The 19,209-nt window shown below is 39.2% G+C and overlaps 1 protein-coding gene across 2 annotated transcripts; it reads left to right on the forward strand.

The window, feature by feature from the left end:
• The first annotated feature begins 1,515 nt into the window (after positions 1-1,515).
• On the forward strand, positions 1,516-18,654 carry SLC40A1 (solute carrier family 40 member 1). Of its 2 annotated transcripts, XM_063341426.1 has the most exons (8): positions 1,516-1,811; positions 2,103-2,170; positions 6,555-6,714; positions 7,559-7,674; positions 8,006-8,132; positions 11,354-11,596; positions 13,462-14,127; positions 15,299-18,654. In XM_063341426.1, exons 1-8 carry the CDS (start codon positions 1,769-1,771, stop codon positions 15,616-15,618), a joined length of 1,743 nt encoding a protein of 580 aa, XP_063197496.1. In that variant the 5' UTR covers positions 1,516-1,768; the 3' UTR covers positions 15,619-18,654. The 2 variants fall into 2 exon arrangements, with proteins under 2 accessions (XP_063197496.1, XP_063197497.1); XM_063341427.1 differs by lacking the exon at positions 2,103-2,170 and having other exon boundaries at positions 1,516-2,035.
• The last annotated feature ends 555 nt before the right edge of the window (positions 18,655-19,209 follow it).

Genomic DNA, 19,209 nt, shown 5'->3' on the forward strand with positions numbered 1-19,209 from the left:
GTGTGGACCACTACAGGCTTCTCACAGTGCTGCTAGAAATTGTGCGTCACCTTACTGCCTAAGGTGCAAGTAACTTGGACACTAATCAGAGCCTTGCTTCAGAAGAAACCCGAGTTAATTCAGTGCACCAAAATTGTCAGTAAAGATGCAAGCACTGACAGTTAATAGACTTAAAACTAAGAAAGTATCAGTTGATTTTGATATACTGTACGTTATTTATTTAATAAGGACTAATAATATTAAAAATGTTAAGTTTTAGGAAAAAAATCTTTTTATTTGTTAGGAAAGAAGCATACAGTTCAAGCAGTAAGGCTTATATGACAAGCCATCAAGAAAATTTCCTCTGCTTTTGCTACCAATCTGAGAAAAGATTTTTTGCATTTTCTATGGAACATACTATAAGAAGAAACACTTAACTCACCTAGGGTAACCAATCCCATTAAAATAGTCATTTTAGGCTTCCTATGTTTATATGAATTTTTATTTCCGTATTACTTTTTCCCAAGGTATAGTTCCCTTTATGCAAAGGATAAACCATGATTCATGCATAGAAAGTCATCTAATTAATACAAGAAATACTTTGAACAAGATCACAGGAGTAGCAAAACCAGAACAGATTATTGGTCTGTTACGTCAGGCATTTACTTCTGGGATGGCCTATATACTTGAGAAAAAAAAAAAAAGAAGCCCAAACCAGAAGCAATTCTACACATATAGGAGGGAACTCTGCAGTATTACACAATGAAAAAATTATTTCAGCCCTGGCAACCAAGAGAAATCATTATGTTTTCTGAAGTACAGAGACAGATACTTCTTAATTATTTTCATAGCATCCTGAGAAAACTAACCTGATGTACATTTTGACTGTTTTTTAAGTTATGTAAAAATGCAGGTTTTGCTGGTGGTCAAAACCAAAAATAGGTCACATAGGGTGCAAAAAAAGTATTTATGGTAGGAACGGGGATACTTGATCTGCAGCAGACAGGCTGAGCCAGCATCGAGTGAGTGAACTCTGCACCATCTCATTAGAACGGCAGGTTATTTCAGTTAAAGACATTAAATGTTGTGTTGGGTTTTTTTGGAAGGCGATGAATTGGGAGCACTGTCATTTGCAGGTGTCTTGTGATACTTGGTGCTTATCTTACAACCCCAGCTTCTTCAAATCGAACGTTCCAGAATGTCACGTTTTTTAAAAGGTCATAAAATAAAAAGGCAACAACAAGAATCAACAAGGACCCAAACCAAACGAAGGAGACTTGTGGCCCACAGTACCGAAAGCGCGTTATGACGGTTTTCAGGCGGGTCTCCTGTTGCTCGGGGTCCCGTACCCGGCCGCAGCAACCCCAGCCTGCCGAGCACCCCGCCGGCCGCCCCGCGGCCCCTCGGGCGCTGCTCCCGCTGGGCCGGGCTGGGCCGCGTCGGAGCGGGGCGTGGGCGGGGCCGGGCCGGGGGCCGCCCCCGGGGCGGGCCGGGCCGGTGGGGGGCGGTAACCGCCACCGCCTACAAAGGGCGGTGCGCGGAACAGCGCCCAGCCCGCAGCATCGGCGCCTGCGGCAGCCGAGGCCGCGCAGACCGAGCCGGGCGTCGTGCGGCGCTCGCTCGGCCCCTCCGCGGCGGAGCGTCCCCGGCCGCCCGCGGGGCATAAGGCTAAGGCTTTCCGACTTCAGCTACAGTGCTAGCTAAGTCGGGGAAGGCAACACGGAGCAAAGCCGCGCGTCCCCCCGCCTCCTCTCGGCATCGGGCTCTGGCAGCGGCTGAGCGGGCCAGCATGGCGTGGGGAGCGGAGCCGGCGGGCGAGCGGCGGCCCTGCGGTCAGTGCGCGGCGGCGGGGGCGGCCGGGGCGCCTCTCGCTCTGTTGCCGGGCGCGGATGAGCGGGACGGGGGGGCGAGAGGCCCCGCCGAGGCCGCCGCGCGGTGCTGCCCGCGGGTGGGGGGCTCCGGAGAGGCGGCCGCCGCCCCGAAACGCGGCGTGTCCCGGTGGCAGCTGCGCTTGGAAAGCGATGTTGGGCTCCTCCACGGCAGCGAATAGTAGCCGGTGTGTAGCGAAACGTGGTGGGTGTGCCCGAACCTCCTTTAGCATTTGTTTCTTATTTCTCATTTAGGATCTGTGGTTGCCTATTTTACGTCTGCAAAGTTTCTTCTTTATCTTGGACATGCGCTGTCCACTTGGGTAAGTAAAATATTGGCCTGGGAGAAGGAGGACTTCATTAATCTAGCTATGACTTACCTGATTATTGGTACTTTCCAAAAAAATCTTCACAAAATAGCCACAAAGACAGAGGTCTCTTTACAACACCTTGCTGCTAAAAGTCTTCGTAGTTGCAGTGATTTCAAGTTTTCATTAGTGCCGAGTAGTGCAGTACTCTCTTTCCTGAGAATCTGGTTCTGTACCTTTTTATGGTTTTAAGTAACTACAGAACCAGTGAGACTCCTTAGAGGGTAAGCTCTGAGTGAAAGAAATGAAGCACAGTCCATTGCAACATGTATTTGAAGGGCTTGTATGCTTACTACACTAACTAATGGGCAATACTCCATGTTTACAATGGATGCATTACTGACACTGTTTAGCAAACCTGTTGAGAGTGTCAGGGGGATGTCTGTCTTTCTGTCAGAATGTTTGCCTTCTGAAGTGCTTTCCTGTGTAGAAACTTACTACACCATTTTTACTCACTTGAAAGGTACTTAAAAAAATCTTAAAACATGCTGAAAATGGACAGTGTGGTTCTATTCCATACAATAAAATTAAGAATATATGTATGTGTTAATACAATATTAAGCCTCCATCCGATGGCTTGATCAAAAAAACCAAGTGGAAAGTTTCCTTCCTGATATTCTCTGTTTTGTTTTTAGTCATGGATTTGGACTGTGCTTTGTATAGCACTGAAAAATGGCTGATATACAGTTACAACATTGCGTGCCTAACTTTGGCAGCTCCTTACTTTCACCAACCTGAAAGGTCATATTGATGTTTCTGTTAATGGAAGAAGGCTTGGAGTGGTATCAAATGCTTGTTTAAACAAGTGCAATATTTTAGCAATTATTAATATTATTGAAGGAGCTCAGTGGCAGTGTTTCTCTTTGGCTCACTGCTTTTCAGAGACCAGGGTTGTTACCTGCCGCAGTTTTTTTTGTCAGTAATACCCACAAAGAGCCTAACCGGCGATTCAGGCAACACTGCTTACTCCTCTCTGACGAGCGCTTCAGAGCTCGGCAGTGGGACTGCGCTCACAGTACATGAGTAAAGATGACAAAGCAGAGTTCGAAAATAATATCGCACACTGTAACAAACATTAGACTGCAAGATGTCTACTCAGCTTGATTTAACAATATTAATAGTATACTCCTTATTCCAATGTGTTTTGTGCTGAAAATCTTGACTCAAAAAAACCCCAACCAAACCTGCTGAAACAACAGAAATACACCATATTTCGACAGAACTAGGTGCAGGACTGCACCTTTTGTATCTCCTAAGCTTTAGTGTTCCTGTAGACTGAATGGTTTTGCTAACAGGAACAGTAAACAACCGCCTTAATCTTCAGAACTCAAACTAATCATCTTTGTTATAGAATGGCTATGTCCACAATAGGAAACCTGATGGAAATGTGATTTTTGCTGTAGTTGAGAGAGCTAATTTGGTTTCTGTTTTACTAAGCCATTCCCAAATACAGGGGGAAGCTGTAAATGATTAAACGTGTCACATCTCCACAAATATTCAGGTTTGAACAAAGTCTAGGCTATGTCTTAGGTTCAGCAAAGCATTTGAATGTGTGCTTGGCCTCAGTGATCTTAATAGGCTGGACTGCGGTTCTGAACTGGAGTCTCAGACCTTACGCTGTTGCACTAAAGAAAGAACAGAATGAAACTGGGTTCACCTTGTTGGTGCCATGCCTAATGCTTGCCAGGAGATCAGTTGCAACTTCACAGCCTTATCTGTGCCACTTGGACCTCTGGAGGCATGGCAGTAGGGCAGTAGTGTGGCTGCGGCTTAACTTGGCTTCAGTTCTGAGATGGGATCGTGTATGTTCAGTCTGAGATAATTATAATGATAATTATAGTGACAGAAGAGGAAGAACCATCTTAAAGGATGGTGAGGCTAAACAGCTGTAGTTATTTATTTAAAAGAGTTGAAATATACACATTTTGAGACCTTTTAAAGTGGAATGAAGTGTGTATAATCAAGACTTTGCCCATTTCTGAAGGCAGTATTTACTGTTTAAATTTCAGTAGATCTTAGCTGGAAATTACATACCTGCTTCAAACCTCTGTAATTCACTAATACTGCCCTTCTGAGACACTGATTTATCTTTGGTTGCTCTTTATGGTTTTCAGTTCTTGAAAGAAATTCATTCTTCCAGGTCGCAATAGCTTTAGTTACCCCAAAAATGATCTGTGTGGATTGGCCTGATCTAAATACTCTGGGTAAATGCGTTGGATAAGGTTGAACAGCGTTCACAGGCTCCTAATGAATTGTATAGCAAAATCACGATCTCACTGGAGTCAAAGGAATCTTTCTGTGAGTTTCAAGTGCGACCAGATTTTTCACTCTGACAGTAGTGGCTGCCACTGACCTTTGCATATTTCCATTTTTTTTTTTAATAAAGCCTTCTTTATCTTGTCAGAATTCAGTAACTGAAACATCTCTGCCTAAAGAAAAAAACTAAACTTCTGTCACAAAATTGTAATGTGAAAGTACTCTTTTGGCTTATTTTTCTACCTTAATAAACAGTTACCCAGGCTAATAAAAACTTAGTTAATCCACCTACATGTATTTTAAGTGAAATTCAGTAAGGAGGTACCTCAAGTCATACTAAGTTTAAATGAATGCTAGACTTGGAAAATTATATCCCTGTGTTTTAGTTGCTGGAATACTTTATATATACTTCTAGCCATGGAATAAATGGAACATATTTTACAGAAGACTTGAGGTGTCTCTGGAGAGTGAAAAATGGTTTATTATATACGAGAGGGCACATTTAAGCTGATCATGCTTATATTTGCATTTTTTCATTGGTTTTAGTTAGAAAACAAAAAAAATACCCAGAGTTTTTCCTTGAACAGGTGAAACTTTTCTTCCCACATGATTGGGATGTAGTTATTTTTCTGCCTATGGTTAAGGAAACAAATATGAATGTTTACACATTACAGTGTTTGAAGAAACCTCCTTCAGAGAGCTTCAAAAACATTAAAAGGTGAATTCTTTTTGTGCATCTATACTGCGTTGAAGACTTTAATCAAACTTTGCAATTATTTTGATCCTCCAAAAAGCATGCTTTTTATGTATCTCTTGATTGCTGTGCTATATGGTATGTTAGATTTGGCAGACTTTGCTTTTTAAAAGTGCTTTATATTACACCTCCCTCAGCCCTTCAGGATATTTGAGGTCCTTAGAAATTTGTACTATTTGATGTATCGCATAGCAATTGCTTATTTTAGATAAGGCAGCAGAAGAAAAGGCAGCAGTTTCGTGTTTGGTTTATGCAAGACTAACATTAGGAACCTTTATTAAACAAGCTGTGTGCCCTAGCATAGTATGAATGATTTCTATTCATCTGCTTTGTTATTGATTACATAAAGCATTTTCTGTAGCACGTATCTTGTAATATGTTTAAAAATACAAGTGAGATGTGACTCCCATCATGTGACAAAAAAATGCCTCGATTTATTTGTTAGCAAGCCACAGGTCTGCTTGGTAGCAAACCTAAAAATGTTTTGAGTAGTATGAAAATTACCGCACTTAAACATGTTCAGCATTTTGGGCTTTTTTTTTTTAACCTGTAGTAAGTAGTATCAGAACATGAAAATTCTGTATTCTGAGCCCTAGGTTAAGCTAGCAATGGGCTAAACAGGTTCAGCTAGCAATGAGTTTGTGTTAGGCTAAATGAGCTCTGATACCCTGCCTCTTAGTAATATGCTGATGCTAAACATTATTAAAAGCGTAAGTCCACTGACTTCAGAAACTTCAGTTAACATTTAGGATAACAGCTTCCTTGATTTACCCATGTCTATCTTGAATTATATTATGACTTGCTTTGACTTGACTGGCTCTTGTGTTTTAAAGCAGCATTTAAGCTTTGATCACCTAAGAGCAAACTGCTGTCTTGAAAAGTTATTTAAGTAGTACTGGTAATCAATAACTCTGCTGATAATTGAACTGTGCTGGGGAATCTATCTTTCTGAGGCTTGTTGGATGTGGCAGGTAACAGACTTTGTCCTGTAATGCTATAAGGGAAAATACTTGGGATTTTTGACATGGTATTGCAAGCTGTAATGTTGCACTTGATTAGGACAAATGATCTGAGTGATATGGGGATAAAAACAATGGTGACAGGATGTAGTCATTAAAAAAAGCCCTAAATAAATAAATAAATAAACCCCCAATAACTAAATAAAAAAACCAACCAAACAAAAAAAAAACCCCACATGCCACTGCTGCATATATAACAAATGTTTATTTTAATGCAGGCTTTTGTCAGGGCATTAGTAAAATAGTCGGCTTGTGTGCTTGCAAAGTGCAAATAGTAATGTTGTGTATGTACTCTCTGTTACTCTTAAAGGGAGATCGTATGTGGCATTTTGCCGTGTCTGTATTCCTGGTTGAACTTTATGGAAACAGCTTACTCCTGACTGCAGTGTATGGACTGGTTGTGGCGGGATCAGTTCTTCTCCTTGGAGCCATTATTGGAGACTGGGTGGACAAGAACTCCAGGCTCAAAGGTTAGATGCCTAGAGCAGGTTATTTACTTAAGGATGGATCAAATTAATGTAAAAAGATAAAGCTAGAATTAGCTGCTCCAGTCAAACATGAGAATGGGGCTTGCTCAGTTTTTTTCAAGAAGGGTAGTGTTTCAGTGGTAATGATTATACAAAGATACAAAGGAAAACAGTTTTACATCACTCTGTGTTCACTACTTAGGCTAAACCTGTGTGATGTGTAGAAATGCAAAAGGTCAAAAGCATGTAACTTAAAGAACTTGGTCTGTAGTCATTAACAGTCTAATACTAACATACATTCATATTATTTGTTGTTTTCTGCCCGGATACAAACATCTTCCACTTAAAGGTAAACATGCACTGCATTTGCATTTTACATATTTTAAATATGTGTGCTCTAGTCTGTTTATCAGTAACATGGCATCAAGTTCTTCATACACGTTTTTACTTTCCAAGAGTTTACAAAATAGCGTCACTTCCATGGTATGCCAAAGATGAATTTTAGAGACTCAAGCTAAGTCTTGTTTTTACCCCCTTAAAAATAGTGTCAGCATTTAAATAGGTAGCTTGATTTTTGATTGAGACTTACTTGTGCTGTAAATTGTTAAGAGCTATGAATTGCAAAGAGCTACAAAGTCACATCAGACGTTAACTTGTTTCTGTAAGACAATAGAAGATTCAAAATGTAATATGAAGTATAGTTTTACCACTTATATTTTGGGGGGAGAATAGGAAAACAAAAACATTTAAAGAATCTGTGCGTGTTCCTTAATTATAACCTCCTTAAGCTTACAGTTACGTCATTCTTATGTTCATAACTGTTGTTTTCTGTTTTGATTTAAAACAGTGGCTCAGACATCTTTGGTTGTACAGAACGCGTCTGTCATCCTGTGTGGTATTATCCTGATGATTGTCTTCTTGTTTAAGACACAGCTTTTGACCTTATACCATGGATGGCTTCTTGTGAGTGCTTGAACTTGTTAATAAGGAATTAACTTACAAAGAAACTTTGGGGAGCATGGGAGGCAGATCATTTTTTATTTTTCTCTCTAGTCTGTTAAGACATTCTTGTGAGCTAAAACTAGCAAATGAAACTTTGAGCTAGTTGGGTAAACAGAGGTGATTGTTTTCTGCCAAGAATTGTAAAGTAGGCTTGGTCTTGTTTTATCTGAAGAATAATGGTAAAATGTATGGACTCAAATGTGAAAGTGTCTTTTCTGGTTGTACAGGGTAGGAGTGGAGCTCTGCCTTCATCAATTTTCTTACCTTGTAACTTTTTCCCCCATTTCTCTAGACGGTGTGCTATATCCTGGTTATCACAATAGCAAATATTGCCAATTTGGCCAGCACTGCCACAGCGATCACAATTCAGAGGGACTGGATTGTTGTGGTTGCAGGGGAAGACAGAAGCAAGCTGGCAGGTGAAACATGTTGCCTTTTTAATGCCTTAAATGTTTTATTTTCCAAGCTAGAGTTTTACAGAGGTCAGCGCATCTTTGAGTTCCAGATTATAAGAAAACAGCAGATAAAAAGGGCAGCCTTTATTTTCCTCTTCCCTGTTGTGGACTGAACTTAACTAAGACTAGAAGTTACTGTTGTGATTACAGTTCAGTTTTTAAAATTCATCCCTAAACTTGTTTTGTTCCACTTTTAGTCCTACTGCAGCTTTGTCAGGAAAACTTTATTCTTGCTGAACAAATAAACATACACCACGCTCTTAAATCAAATAACCAGTGTTTAATAGAAAAGCTATTTAACTTCCAGGCACTTAAAGCCAAGTGTTGCAATGCTTTATTTTTAGGTCCCTGGAATGAAGCAGAAAACTGTTGCGTAACTGGGCTCCTCACATAGGGATCAAAGAAAGAGATACATGAGAATGAAGTCCAGAACAGTAAAGTAGGTGGATCAGGAAGTTGCCAGTAGGAAATGCTGTACGTGCAGATATACTTGAAATCTTGCACTTCTCTACCATTAGATGTCTAACTCAGAGCTGTGAATGCTTCTTCAGTTGGAACTGAAAGCTCTGTATTGTATTCCTTGACATCGGATACCTTTGGTATTAGACTACAGGCTTAATCTTCTTTTTCACCTAGCGAATGTTTTTCTTTTTCCCCCTTTCTTGCACAGTAGCATGGCATTATTAGGAAAGCGAATGAGTTCCCATTCAAATTCTACTGCAGCTTGGTGGCCTTGACACTACTTGGATGTGAGAGATTGCTTGGGGTCCTCCCCAAGGATGCATTGAACCTGACTCTCCTTTGCTGGGGGCTACTGCTAGCTGCAAGGCCACTCACAGTAAGGGATGTGTGACTGATCTTTGGCTATGCTGCTGCTCTGATTGTAACAGATGGCATGGGAAGCAGCATTCTTTGTGATGAACAGGCTGTATGGGCTCTGAATCAACCCTGTAAGGGGATTTAAGCCTTCCCAGATAGAGGAACTGATACTGAAGTGCAAAGAAGACACAGAGCAGTTTAACGTTGCCAAGACATTTATAGCTCGCACTTGAGGAGTTTAGATACCTTCAGGCCTAGACAGCATTTCAGCTTCTGGACTCTAATTTTTTATTAATTGCCTAAATTGCCTATGAAGTTCAGTTTACGTGCCAGAGTCCTTTTAGAGATTTGAGTCCTATATTGCAGATTTATTCTTGATGTTTATCTCCAATGAAGGAATCTTATTTCCCCATCTCATCCAGGAGAAGTTAGTTCTTAGATGTATAAAAAGCATCTTGCTTTCATTTCCCAGCATATAAATTTTCTACCATAGTCTTTTATTTTGTCCTTGCAGTGCTTTTGTAGGTCATGCCTTTTTTAGAGCAGCAGTACAGGTTAATTTTCTTTATGCATCTGAATTACAAGTAGAAAAATCTAATCTATCCATAAAAGCCTTAAAGTTCTAATGGTTCTCATTAACCTGTCTTCTTGTGACAGATCTTAATTAGCAAATCTCCCCAATCCCTGTACTACTTAATACACATGAAATGAGGTACAGATCACACCTGCAGAGTGCTGCTGCATGGAAGGCGGTTCTGCTTCTCTGCTGCTTCATGAGCTCAGACAGAATTGTATGACCACTTATATTCTGTACTGAAAAATCAGACAAGAGATTACCCTAAATTCTCATGCAACTTAATTTAAAAACAAAAGCCCCACCAAACTAAGCACCTTAGTTCAACAGGTCTATCTAAAGGATCTTCCAGGCTGAATAGGGGGGTTATGTGTTTAATCAGAGTGTAACTTGGAGGCTGTTGAAATTCCTTAACTTAAAAAATTAAATGCCAGCATTGACTTTGCATTAAATACTGTTGTGTATCTCTGCACTGTTACCTTTCCTCGAAGAGGAGCCTTGGTTAAGTAAGTTAGTGGAACAGGGAAATAAAAAATTGCCTTGGCTTCCCCTTTTTTATTGTCCTTGATTCCTTTTTCCATTCACTCTTACTTTGTACTTTTCCTGATTGGAAATATTAGCCTTCCTCAACTCAAAAAACCAAAGCTCAGTTCTTGGAATTTCTAAAGCCAAATATTATGCAAGTATTTAACTTAACTCATCTTAGTTAACCATCAGTCAAATAGTTAAAGTTGAATTGACTTTGAATTTTAAATAGAATAACCTAAACATTTCTTTGAATAGCAAGGAGTAATTCTCCACAGATTCAGAAAAGCAGCTTCACACTGGTATACGGTTTCACTTGCTTTTCAAAAGCTCTAATTTCATAATAGGACTCTAAAATGGGTTTGAGATGTACTTCTAAGCAGCCTGAAGCCCTGATGCGCAAAACCATTGAGCATCTAGCAACTTTTTGGAGTGGAACGATGGCACGAGTAATTGGAAACTTTACAGGAACCCAGAGGGTGTGATGACACTAAAGCGGATAAGACTGGACAGGGTGACGCATCCAGCAAGTGGAAGATGTGTTCATGCTAAGAACAGGCTGCTTGTTTTGACTCTGAACATCAAAGTGTGGAACAGAAAGTAGTGAGGACTTTGCTCAGTAAGGTCTGAGAATGCCTACAACTGCCATCAACCAGTGTGACTCAATAAGGAAATTTAAAGCCATTTCAAAGGTCCACTGGTATCACAGTGGGTACTGTGGCCACCAGTTACTAGAATTCCATGGAGGAGATTAAGAAATAGATGGTCCAGTACTGGGAGATGGTAATTGCTGAAGTTATTACATAGGAAATTTCTTGTATTATGCAGGAAAGAATTCTACCATGTGAGTTTCCTATGAATGTCCAGAGTTGTGCATGCTAGGTTTGAATGTTACAGAGATAGGTTTAGGAGTCCATAATGTCACTATGATGGAAAGGCAATCTGATCTCATGATTAAGTTTTACCTGCAGGATTAAACTTCCACTGTAAACACAGTATGCTCAATTTGGAAGACCTCATGCAGGCAAAACTGACAGGGAGTAGGGAATTGGCTTACAAACACCTTGGTTGGTTGCAGTAAACTTTTAACACTGGAACACTCTAAAGGTGCCTCTGGTTAGCAGTCTCACAGTGCTGGAACTGCTTACACTTGGAACAAGACTTTTTAGCTTGATGTGTATACATACGCAATCCTCGGTTATGATACTGGGTATTTCACTGTAAGTGTTCAGCAATTACTCCAATTTCATAAAATCATTTCTGACAGATATGAATGCCACAATAAGAAGAATTGATCAGTTGACCAATATCTTGGCACCAATGGCAGTTGGCCAGATAATGACATATGGCTCTCCGATGATTGGCTGTGGATTCATTTCGGGATGGAACCTGATGTCGATGTGTGTGGAATACCTGCTGCTCTGGAAGGTTTATCAGAAGACCCCTACTCTGGCTCTCAAATCTGCAAAAGTTGAAGAATCGGAACTGAAACAGTTGAATGTAAAGAAAGGTATTGAAAACACAAAAGTAACTGTTGAAATTCACAGTATATTCACTGTGGCAGTCAAACTGAAATGCTGACTTTTGCCTTCTACAGACACTGCTTTGAGGCTTTCTACTCATAGCTTTGAGGTTTCAGGTTTTGCACATAAATACCAGAGACTCTTAAATAGCAATACTTTGTGCAGCAATTTGAGGAATCCCATAGAAGGCAGCCAAAGAATGAATGCTCTCAATTAGTCCTTTAGAGTAAGTCTGCCCTGTTATATAGGGCTGATCACAAGGAATGCTCCTGTCCATCTACAGCATAGCTAATAAACTAATAAAGTCCTTCACTCTGTAGCATCTAAAAGCAAAACAGCCTGTGTAGGACTCTTTCTTGCCAACTCATCTCTAGTTATGCATAGTACTAACAGGCTTTCAGGAGATTGTAGAATAGGTGATAATGCTTCAATGAGTTCCACATGCTGCAGGAAATGATGGAGGAAAAAAAAAAAATCTACTTTCATCTTGTACTCTGCTTCCTTGGCCAAGCTGAACAGCTGGGATTTGCAGTGCAGATGACTATGACTATAAGCAACCTTGAAATTGATATTACGATTACTTTACATAGTCTTAATAGCAGAAATTAAAATTGCTTGAGAAGCAGACTTACTGTGCCAGTCAGATACTGGAATACAAAACTCAAGCATTTTCACATTTTAAGACAGCAGTATGTGAGCACTACTGAAAGCTCAAGCTATGGGCTCACATGTTGTGTATTTGTTTTCTTTTTAAAGGAATGTTATAAAGAATTCTTTGGTTGTTTTTTTTTTTTTTTTTTTCCTTTAAAAGCTGGCTGGCAATCTGTTCTTTGCTCACTATATAGTGAGGTAGGAGTTATTAAAAGTGCTGAAGAGACATACCTTCCTGCCGGCCAGCAGATCCATTGTGGTAATAGCTGGTCTAGTAAGCTATTGTAGTAGGCTGATGGCAGCCTCAGACAGGGGAGCAAGATAAAGAGCATAGAAGGCTCTATAGCTTTGGAACTGGCTCTTGAATGCTCCTGAAGAGCGAAGCGTTTAGCAAATGGCAATATGTAGGAAGGATCTCTTAATTTTTGCTATTGTAGTAGCAGTACAGTAGCAGTAGCTACTGATTTCAGTAGAAGACTTGCGTTTTTAAAAGTTCTAAAAATACTTTATTTGTGTCACTTGCTATATATGGAGTTTGTTTCAAACTTGACAGTGTAAAAACACTGCTCAGGTATCCAAACATATGTATCGTTTCTATCCATATTACTAATCTAAATACTGCTGTAGGTTTCTGGATTTTTGTTCGTGACCAGTGGAAGTGCCTGCCACCTAAATGGGGGTGAAAATGGAATTGTAGAAAAGCATGGTATGAGATTTCTTGGAAGTCAAGTTTTGAAAGCTTCTTGGCTTTCATAGGCTTCAGCAAGCATCTCTGCTTTGGTTCTTCAACCATGACATGAGATGTTCCCAGATGTTTAAGTATTCCCTGCTTTCTGTGATTAGTGCGTTTGGACATACAAGGCTATGTAAAAATGACAACTAACACTGGCATTCATTAAACAAATAATTTATTTATGGAAATGGAGCATTTGGTCACAAGTCTATTGAAAAGAAGCAGGCTATGCTTTCTCGTACCACTGTTTAAATAAGCAGGAGTTTTATTTAAACTTTACTTGATCTTACTATATAGGTGGGATTTAAGGACACTTTAAAACATTTAAGTAGTTGGAGGAAGGCTGATTGCAGAATTTAACTGATGCATTCTGCAGCAGTGACCTTACTAACTGCAAACAATTGTCTTGCAGTTTACACTGGACTTTGCAGGCAGGACCATATCTAACAGTTACCTTTCTGTTTACAGAGAGTGACGTGAAACCTGCTGAAGGAGTGCAGTTAATTGTTGAGAAAGATGTAACTGGCTTTGAGCCCCAACAGGAGAAGGAAGTCAGCTGCGGTGCCCGGATTGCTGAACCTTTCATCACATTTCGTGATGGATGGGTTGCGTACTACAACCAGCCAGTGTTTCTTGCAGGCATGGGTCTTGCATTTCTGTATATGACTGTTCTGGGCTTTGATTGTATTACTACAGGCTATGCATATACTCAGGGCTTGAGTGGCTCTGTGCTAAGCCTCCTCATGGGTGCCTCGGCAGTCACTGGAATCATGGGAACAGTAGCTTTCACTTGGCTTCGTCGCAAATGTGGCCTGATTCGCACGGGCCTTATTTCTGGAGTTGCTCAGTTTGCTTGTCTGGTCTTATGTGCCATCTCTGTATTCATGCCTGGAAGTCCTATGGATTTGTCTGTTTCCCCATTTGCTGACATCAGTGCCAGGCTGTTTGAAAGTGAACCATTACCTACTATAGCATCTCCAGAAGATAAGCCTGAAATGGTTTTTGCAACTGGAATGCCCAACTTGTTAAACGGGTCTACTACTCCTGCTAACGGCGACCCAGAGATGAGTCCTGAGCCTGTGCCTTTAATCTCTGTTAGTCTCCTGTTTGCAGGAGTCATTGCTGCTAGAGTTGGTAAGTATTGTGTCTCTATTAAAATCTGATCTATGGACTGCTTTTTAATTCTAAAAATTACAGTGCCTGTCAACTAAGTACAAATTTGAGTTTAGAATTGTAGGCTACCGTTGAAGTGTTATATTGCATTTCTAAGGCTAATTCATCACACTTCACATAAAAATGAAATGATCTTGCAATAGTATCACCAGTGCAGAGACTGCAGTACTGATTTCTTGCATATCATATATCACTAATAGGAGAAAAGTTACTGCATTGGGAGTGAATGTAACTTGTTGTTTGGAATGCTCATCTCTAAATGATCTTCTTTCACAACCAAATAAAACCATTTGTTAATAGGAGACAGAACTAAATACATCTGCTATGAAAACATTAAAACTTAGCAGTTTAGTACATTAATTCTTTCTTTAAATAAACTGTCTTAACCTTTAAACTTGTGACCAGCAAAGGAGTTCAGAACAAAAACTTTGATTTGGATGACAGCTTAATTTTTTGAGGAATTGCTGGTTAGTGTGGTGTTAGTATCCGTCAACAGGCGAGGCTGTCAAATACATAAATGTAACAAACAGTAATTCTCACCTGTAGAATTCTTGTACTCTTAATTTCTGCGTTTTCTGCTGAATTTTGGAGGAATAAAATACTTGAATTACATGTATTCAGTTTGTTCGCAAGATAAACTTTTAAAACTGAATCGTTAATAGACTAGAACAGTATAGAAGCTAGTGTCGACCAAGATTCTTGTGAATTATTAAGTATTTTGCATATTTTAAAATGTGTTTGATATTTTTTTTTTGCAACCATCTTACAACTTCGCAATTGTAGCTAGCATGAATACACTGTGAATAGCTGTAAAACGGCTATTGAAATAAGGAACTAGTGAGCAAAACATTGTTAGCTTGATATGCGTGTTGAAGTAAGATGGGACAGGCAAGTTAATGCGTCAAGATGTATGTATGTATTTCAGGAAATACTAGTAAAGGGAAAGTAAATTGTTCTTGACTGTCAGTGTGAAATCAGTTTGAGTCTGACAAGAGGCTAGCTTGTTGCACACATTTTTGTCAGGAGTGAGTAATTGGAAGTATGAACTGAATTGTGTCAGTAATGAAAGCTTACCATGAGAAGCCCAGTGGTATGGATAACTGTGTTTTGTTTTTTTTTTCTCTCTCTGTAGGCCTTTGGTCCTTTGATTTGACTGTCACACAGTTGCTCCAAGAAAACGTGGTAGAATCTGAAAGAGGCATCATAAATGGTGTCCAAAACTCCATGAATTATCTTCTTGATTTACTGCACTTCATCATGGTCATCTTGGCCCCAAACCCTGAAGCTTTTGGCTTATTGGTGCTTATTTCTGTGTCTTTTGTTGCAATGGGCCACATAATGTACTTCAGATTTGCCCAAAAAAGCTTGGGAAAACAACTTTTTGTTTGTTGCACTCCTGATCCCAAAACAGTCTCTGACAGTTCACCACCTGGTAATACATCTACTGTCTGAAAGGATTCACTTCTCTTACTAACTTGCTACAAAAATATCATGGTTAAATACATTACCGCCTTTTGTGACCCTGTCTGAGGTGTTTCTCTAGAGTTGACTGCATAATTTAGCTGTTTGAGGAACCTGTCCCAAGAGAGTTTAAATTTGTGTTACAGTGACCCTGTAAAAATGTTTTGTTTGGCAGAGAGCAGCCTAGTTGAATCTTGACAGCAGGTGTTTCAAAGGATCCCCACAAGTTGCACATCTAGTATTTGATCAACAATCATGAGGAACATCAGCATTGATAATGTTGAATTCTGTTGCCAACCCCCACGGCATGATACTGTTCAGTGGTTATACATACTCAATTTGTTCATGAATTCGGAACAATTCTTGTGCTCATTGAGCAAAACAAGAGGGTTTATTTTTTAGTTGCTTCAGAAAAACTTGATATACAGTATTTGGTTTTGTGGGGTTTTTCTGTTTTTCGCTTGGCATGAACAGTTCTGCTCCCCTATTTTCTCAAATTCATATAAACATACTTCTTGGATTCCCAAAGTGGACTCTTTTAAGTTCCAGTGTTTTAACAAAATACGTTTTTAGTAGTCTATCTGTTTTGGTTTAACTTTACAGAAACACCTTTGTAGGGGTTTTTTTGCATGTTTCCTTACAAATACAAATTAGGCGAGTGCTAGGTACAGTATATTGTATTACACTTTTGTTGCACTTGATATCAAGTAAAACATAGCGTCACTTAGCAGAAGCTATTCATATAACATTATAAAGCATGGCTTTTTTAATTGCAAATGACAGGTCTGCTCAGGTTTTATGTAGCAGAAAGTGCTAAGGTCAGGAGTACTGGTACAGAAAGATAATGTCTAAGGCTAACTTAGTTTTTGCCTCAGAGTACAAGCAGCTTTAGTTTATTTTTGAATGCTGTTGTCCCTAATAAAGCCTGATGTATTGGAAAATTATTAGTATCCCAGGCAAAAGAAGTAAAAAAAGTGGATTGCTTGCATTTACCTGTTTCACGTGTATGTGGATTTTGACTTAGTTTGTTCTAAAATAGTGCTAAAACAATGAGATGTTTGACTGTGTGGCCCTGTTAAGCAACTTCAAAACAATGAAGAATGATATTGCTCTGATTTGCAAGAAGTTCTTGCTGTTTGTTTTGGGTGTGGTTTTGTTTTTTGTTTTGTTTTTTTTTGGTTTTTGTTTGGTTTTTTTTTTTACCCTGCATGTGTACTAACAGTACTTCCATAGTCATTAACTGTATGTGCACTTTTGTGGAAACTATGCTATGCGCTTTGCTTTCTCAGTAGAGTTGAACCCGGTGGTGTTCTGAGTTTTCCTATGGCATGATGGTATAACTTCTAAACTTAAATCTTTGTAAAATGTTTGTTTGCAAAATAAGTAGTATGCAAAAACATACATCAGCAACTTGTGAAAAGTATCCTCTGTAACTTTTAAGTTGTTTTTTTGTTTTTTTTTTTATTTTAGGTACTATCCTCCCACAGTCATTTTTGTTGCCAGACTTCAGCCCTGGAATGTAAGTGTGTGAACTCCATTGACATTAAACATGTTACACCAGGGCTGAATTTAGGCCATTCATCTTAAAATTTGTAATGATTACATTATATATCAAGCTAAATAGAATGTAAAAAAAACCTCTAGCGGCTTTTGTCTCGGAATATTTTGTAAGAGGAGTGAAAGTCAATGAATGGGAATCCAATGTACTTGTAGCCTTCAGTATTCAATAACTGGATGTAACAATTTTTCTCCTCTAATGGACCAAAACCTAATCATTACAGCTATGTTACTGAAAGTTTCTCAGGGATGTTTTCACTAGGTTTATAAGTGTTTATACTTTGACCAAGCTTTCAGGTTTTGATATAATGAAGTAAAATATGTTAATTAGAGTAGTTTTAAAATTTGTGACTCAATCCTAAGTGTAACTTTTTAAGCAAAAGGGAATTTTGCTGTCAGCGGAATTTAAAAGTCAGAAGACAAAAAAACCCAAGCTTATCTAGATTCATAGAACAAATATACCCAAACAATATGTGATAAGTAAGCTAGTAAATAAAATACATCTGATTTGCCAAATATGCTTTCTCATGTGTATCTAATCAAAATTGGGACCAGATTTTAATATCGCTGATTATAAATAAAGGTAGCCCAAACGTCAGTGGATGCCTCTATACTGCACTTTGAACATCTGAATGCCACTGTAGATATTGGACTCGCTGGCCATCAGGGAAACAAAGCTGAAAATGCAGCTTCTTGTGGGCTGTCTGTAGTCTAGAGAACCCAGTGTGCCTAAAGCCGAATGCTGTAGCACTAAGCACCAGACATCCCAGAGAGGATGTATTCCTGAAATCCTAGAGAGCTCCAAAAACATAACAGAGGTGGGGAGCGTACCATGTTCCCATCTGTTCCCAAATTTACTTTTTTTCCAAGAGCAATGTAGTCTTATTTGAGTTGAGTAGCAATTTGTTTCATAAATAGTTCCACTAGATAGTGCAGTCTGGATCTCAAGACAAGAAAGTAGTGTTGGGAGGGAACTAGACCTTTGTATTTTGTACACATAATGTTGCTAGGATTCACATGTGCAGATACAAAGCCGGAAAGCAAGACAATCCTAAAAGAGAAAGAAAAAGGTGTATGCTAGCTTTAAGAAGAGTAGAGAGGTCTGAATTGGAAATCTTGTGTGTATTGGTCTGAGTCAGATGTCAAAAAATGTATGCTGCTTGAGCACAACCTATTTGTGTATAAGTCTAAGATGTACGCAGACACCTGTACTGATTAGTGCTTTGAAGCAATGTGGAACCTGAAGTCTTACTTAGCAGGACTTTCATTAAGTAAGCATTTTTGGCCTTGTATTTATTTATTTTTTTTTAAAATGTGTCCAATCTGGATGAAAACTGCCCTTAAAATGTACGCACTAGAAACCAATCTTACCAGAAGAGCATATTTTATTATACAACCTTATGCTGGACATAGTATTGATTTATGTATTACTGTTGTTAAAGCTGATGAATAAATTTGCATAAAAATTTATTTGTCCTGTCTTCTTCATCTTGGTATGCCGTATTTTGCATGGATCCTGTAGCTGAAAGTTTTCTATAGTGATGGGCTGGAAACAGCCATGGAGGACAAACAAATAGCATGGAGGAGGAAGCAAATGACAAGTATAGTAAAAGCCTTTCAACAGCCCTGTATTTAGTCACCTCATTTTTATTTACCATCCACAGTGGTAACTTAAGACACAACAGCTGAAGGAGAAGTTGTGGTCTTCCCTCAACCCAGGACCAGCATTGGTGACACAGCAGCGTTGTATATTGGCTTGCTGAGCAAGTCATTTCTTTTTTTTACTGTATTGAATTTGAGATTATGGCCTTCTGTAGCAGCAACCTGTAGGGGAGAACACTAGGTATAAAAGTGGTCACAAATAAATGCTATACTTCCAATATTCTGGTTTAGCCTTGAAAAGTACTTCAATTAAGTATTTTATACAGGACTGTTTCTTGATAGGTGTACTTAGGATATGCTTGCGTGATGAACTGATCTTTGGAAGGATGCTATGCTCATGCGCTAGGATTTCCCTGAGCAGAT

This window comes from Chroicocephalus ridibundus, chromosome 7 (assembly GCF_963924245.1).
Source record: "Chroicocephalus ridibundus chromosome 7, bChrRid1.1, whole genome shotgun sequence".
NCBI lineage: Eukaryota > Metazoa > Chordata > Aves > Charadriiformes > Laridae > Chroicocephalus > Chroicocephalus ridibundus.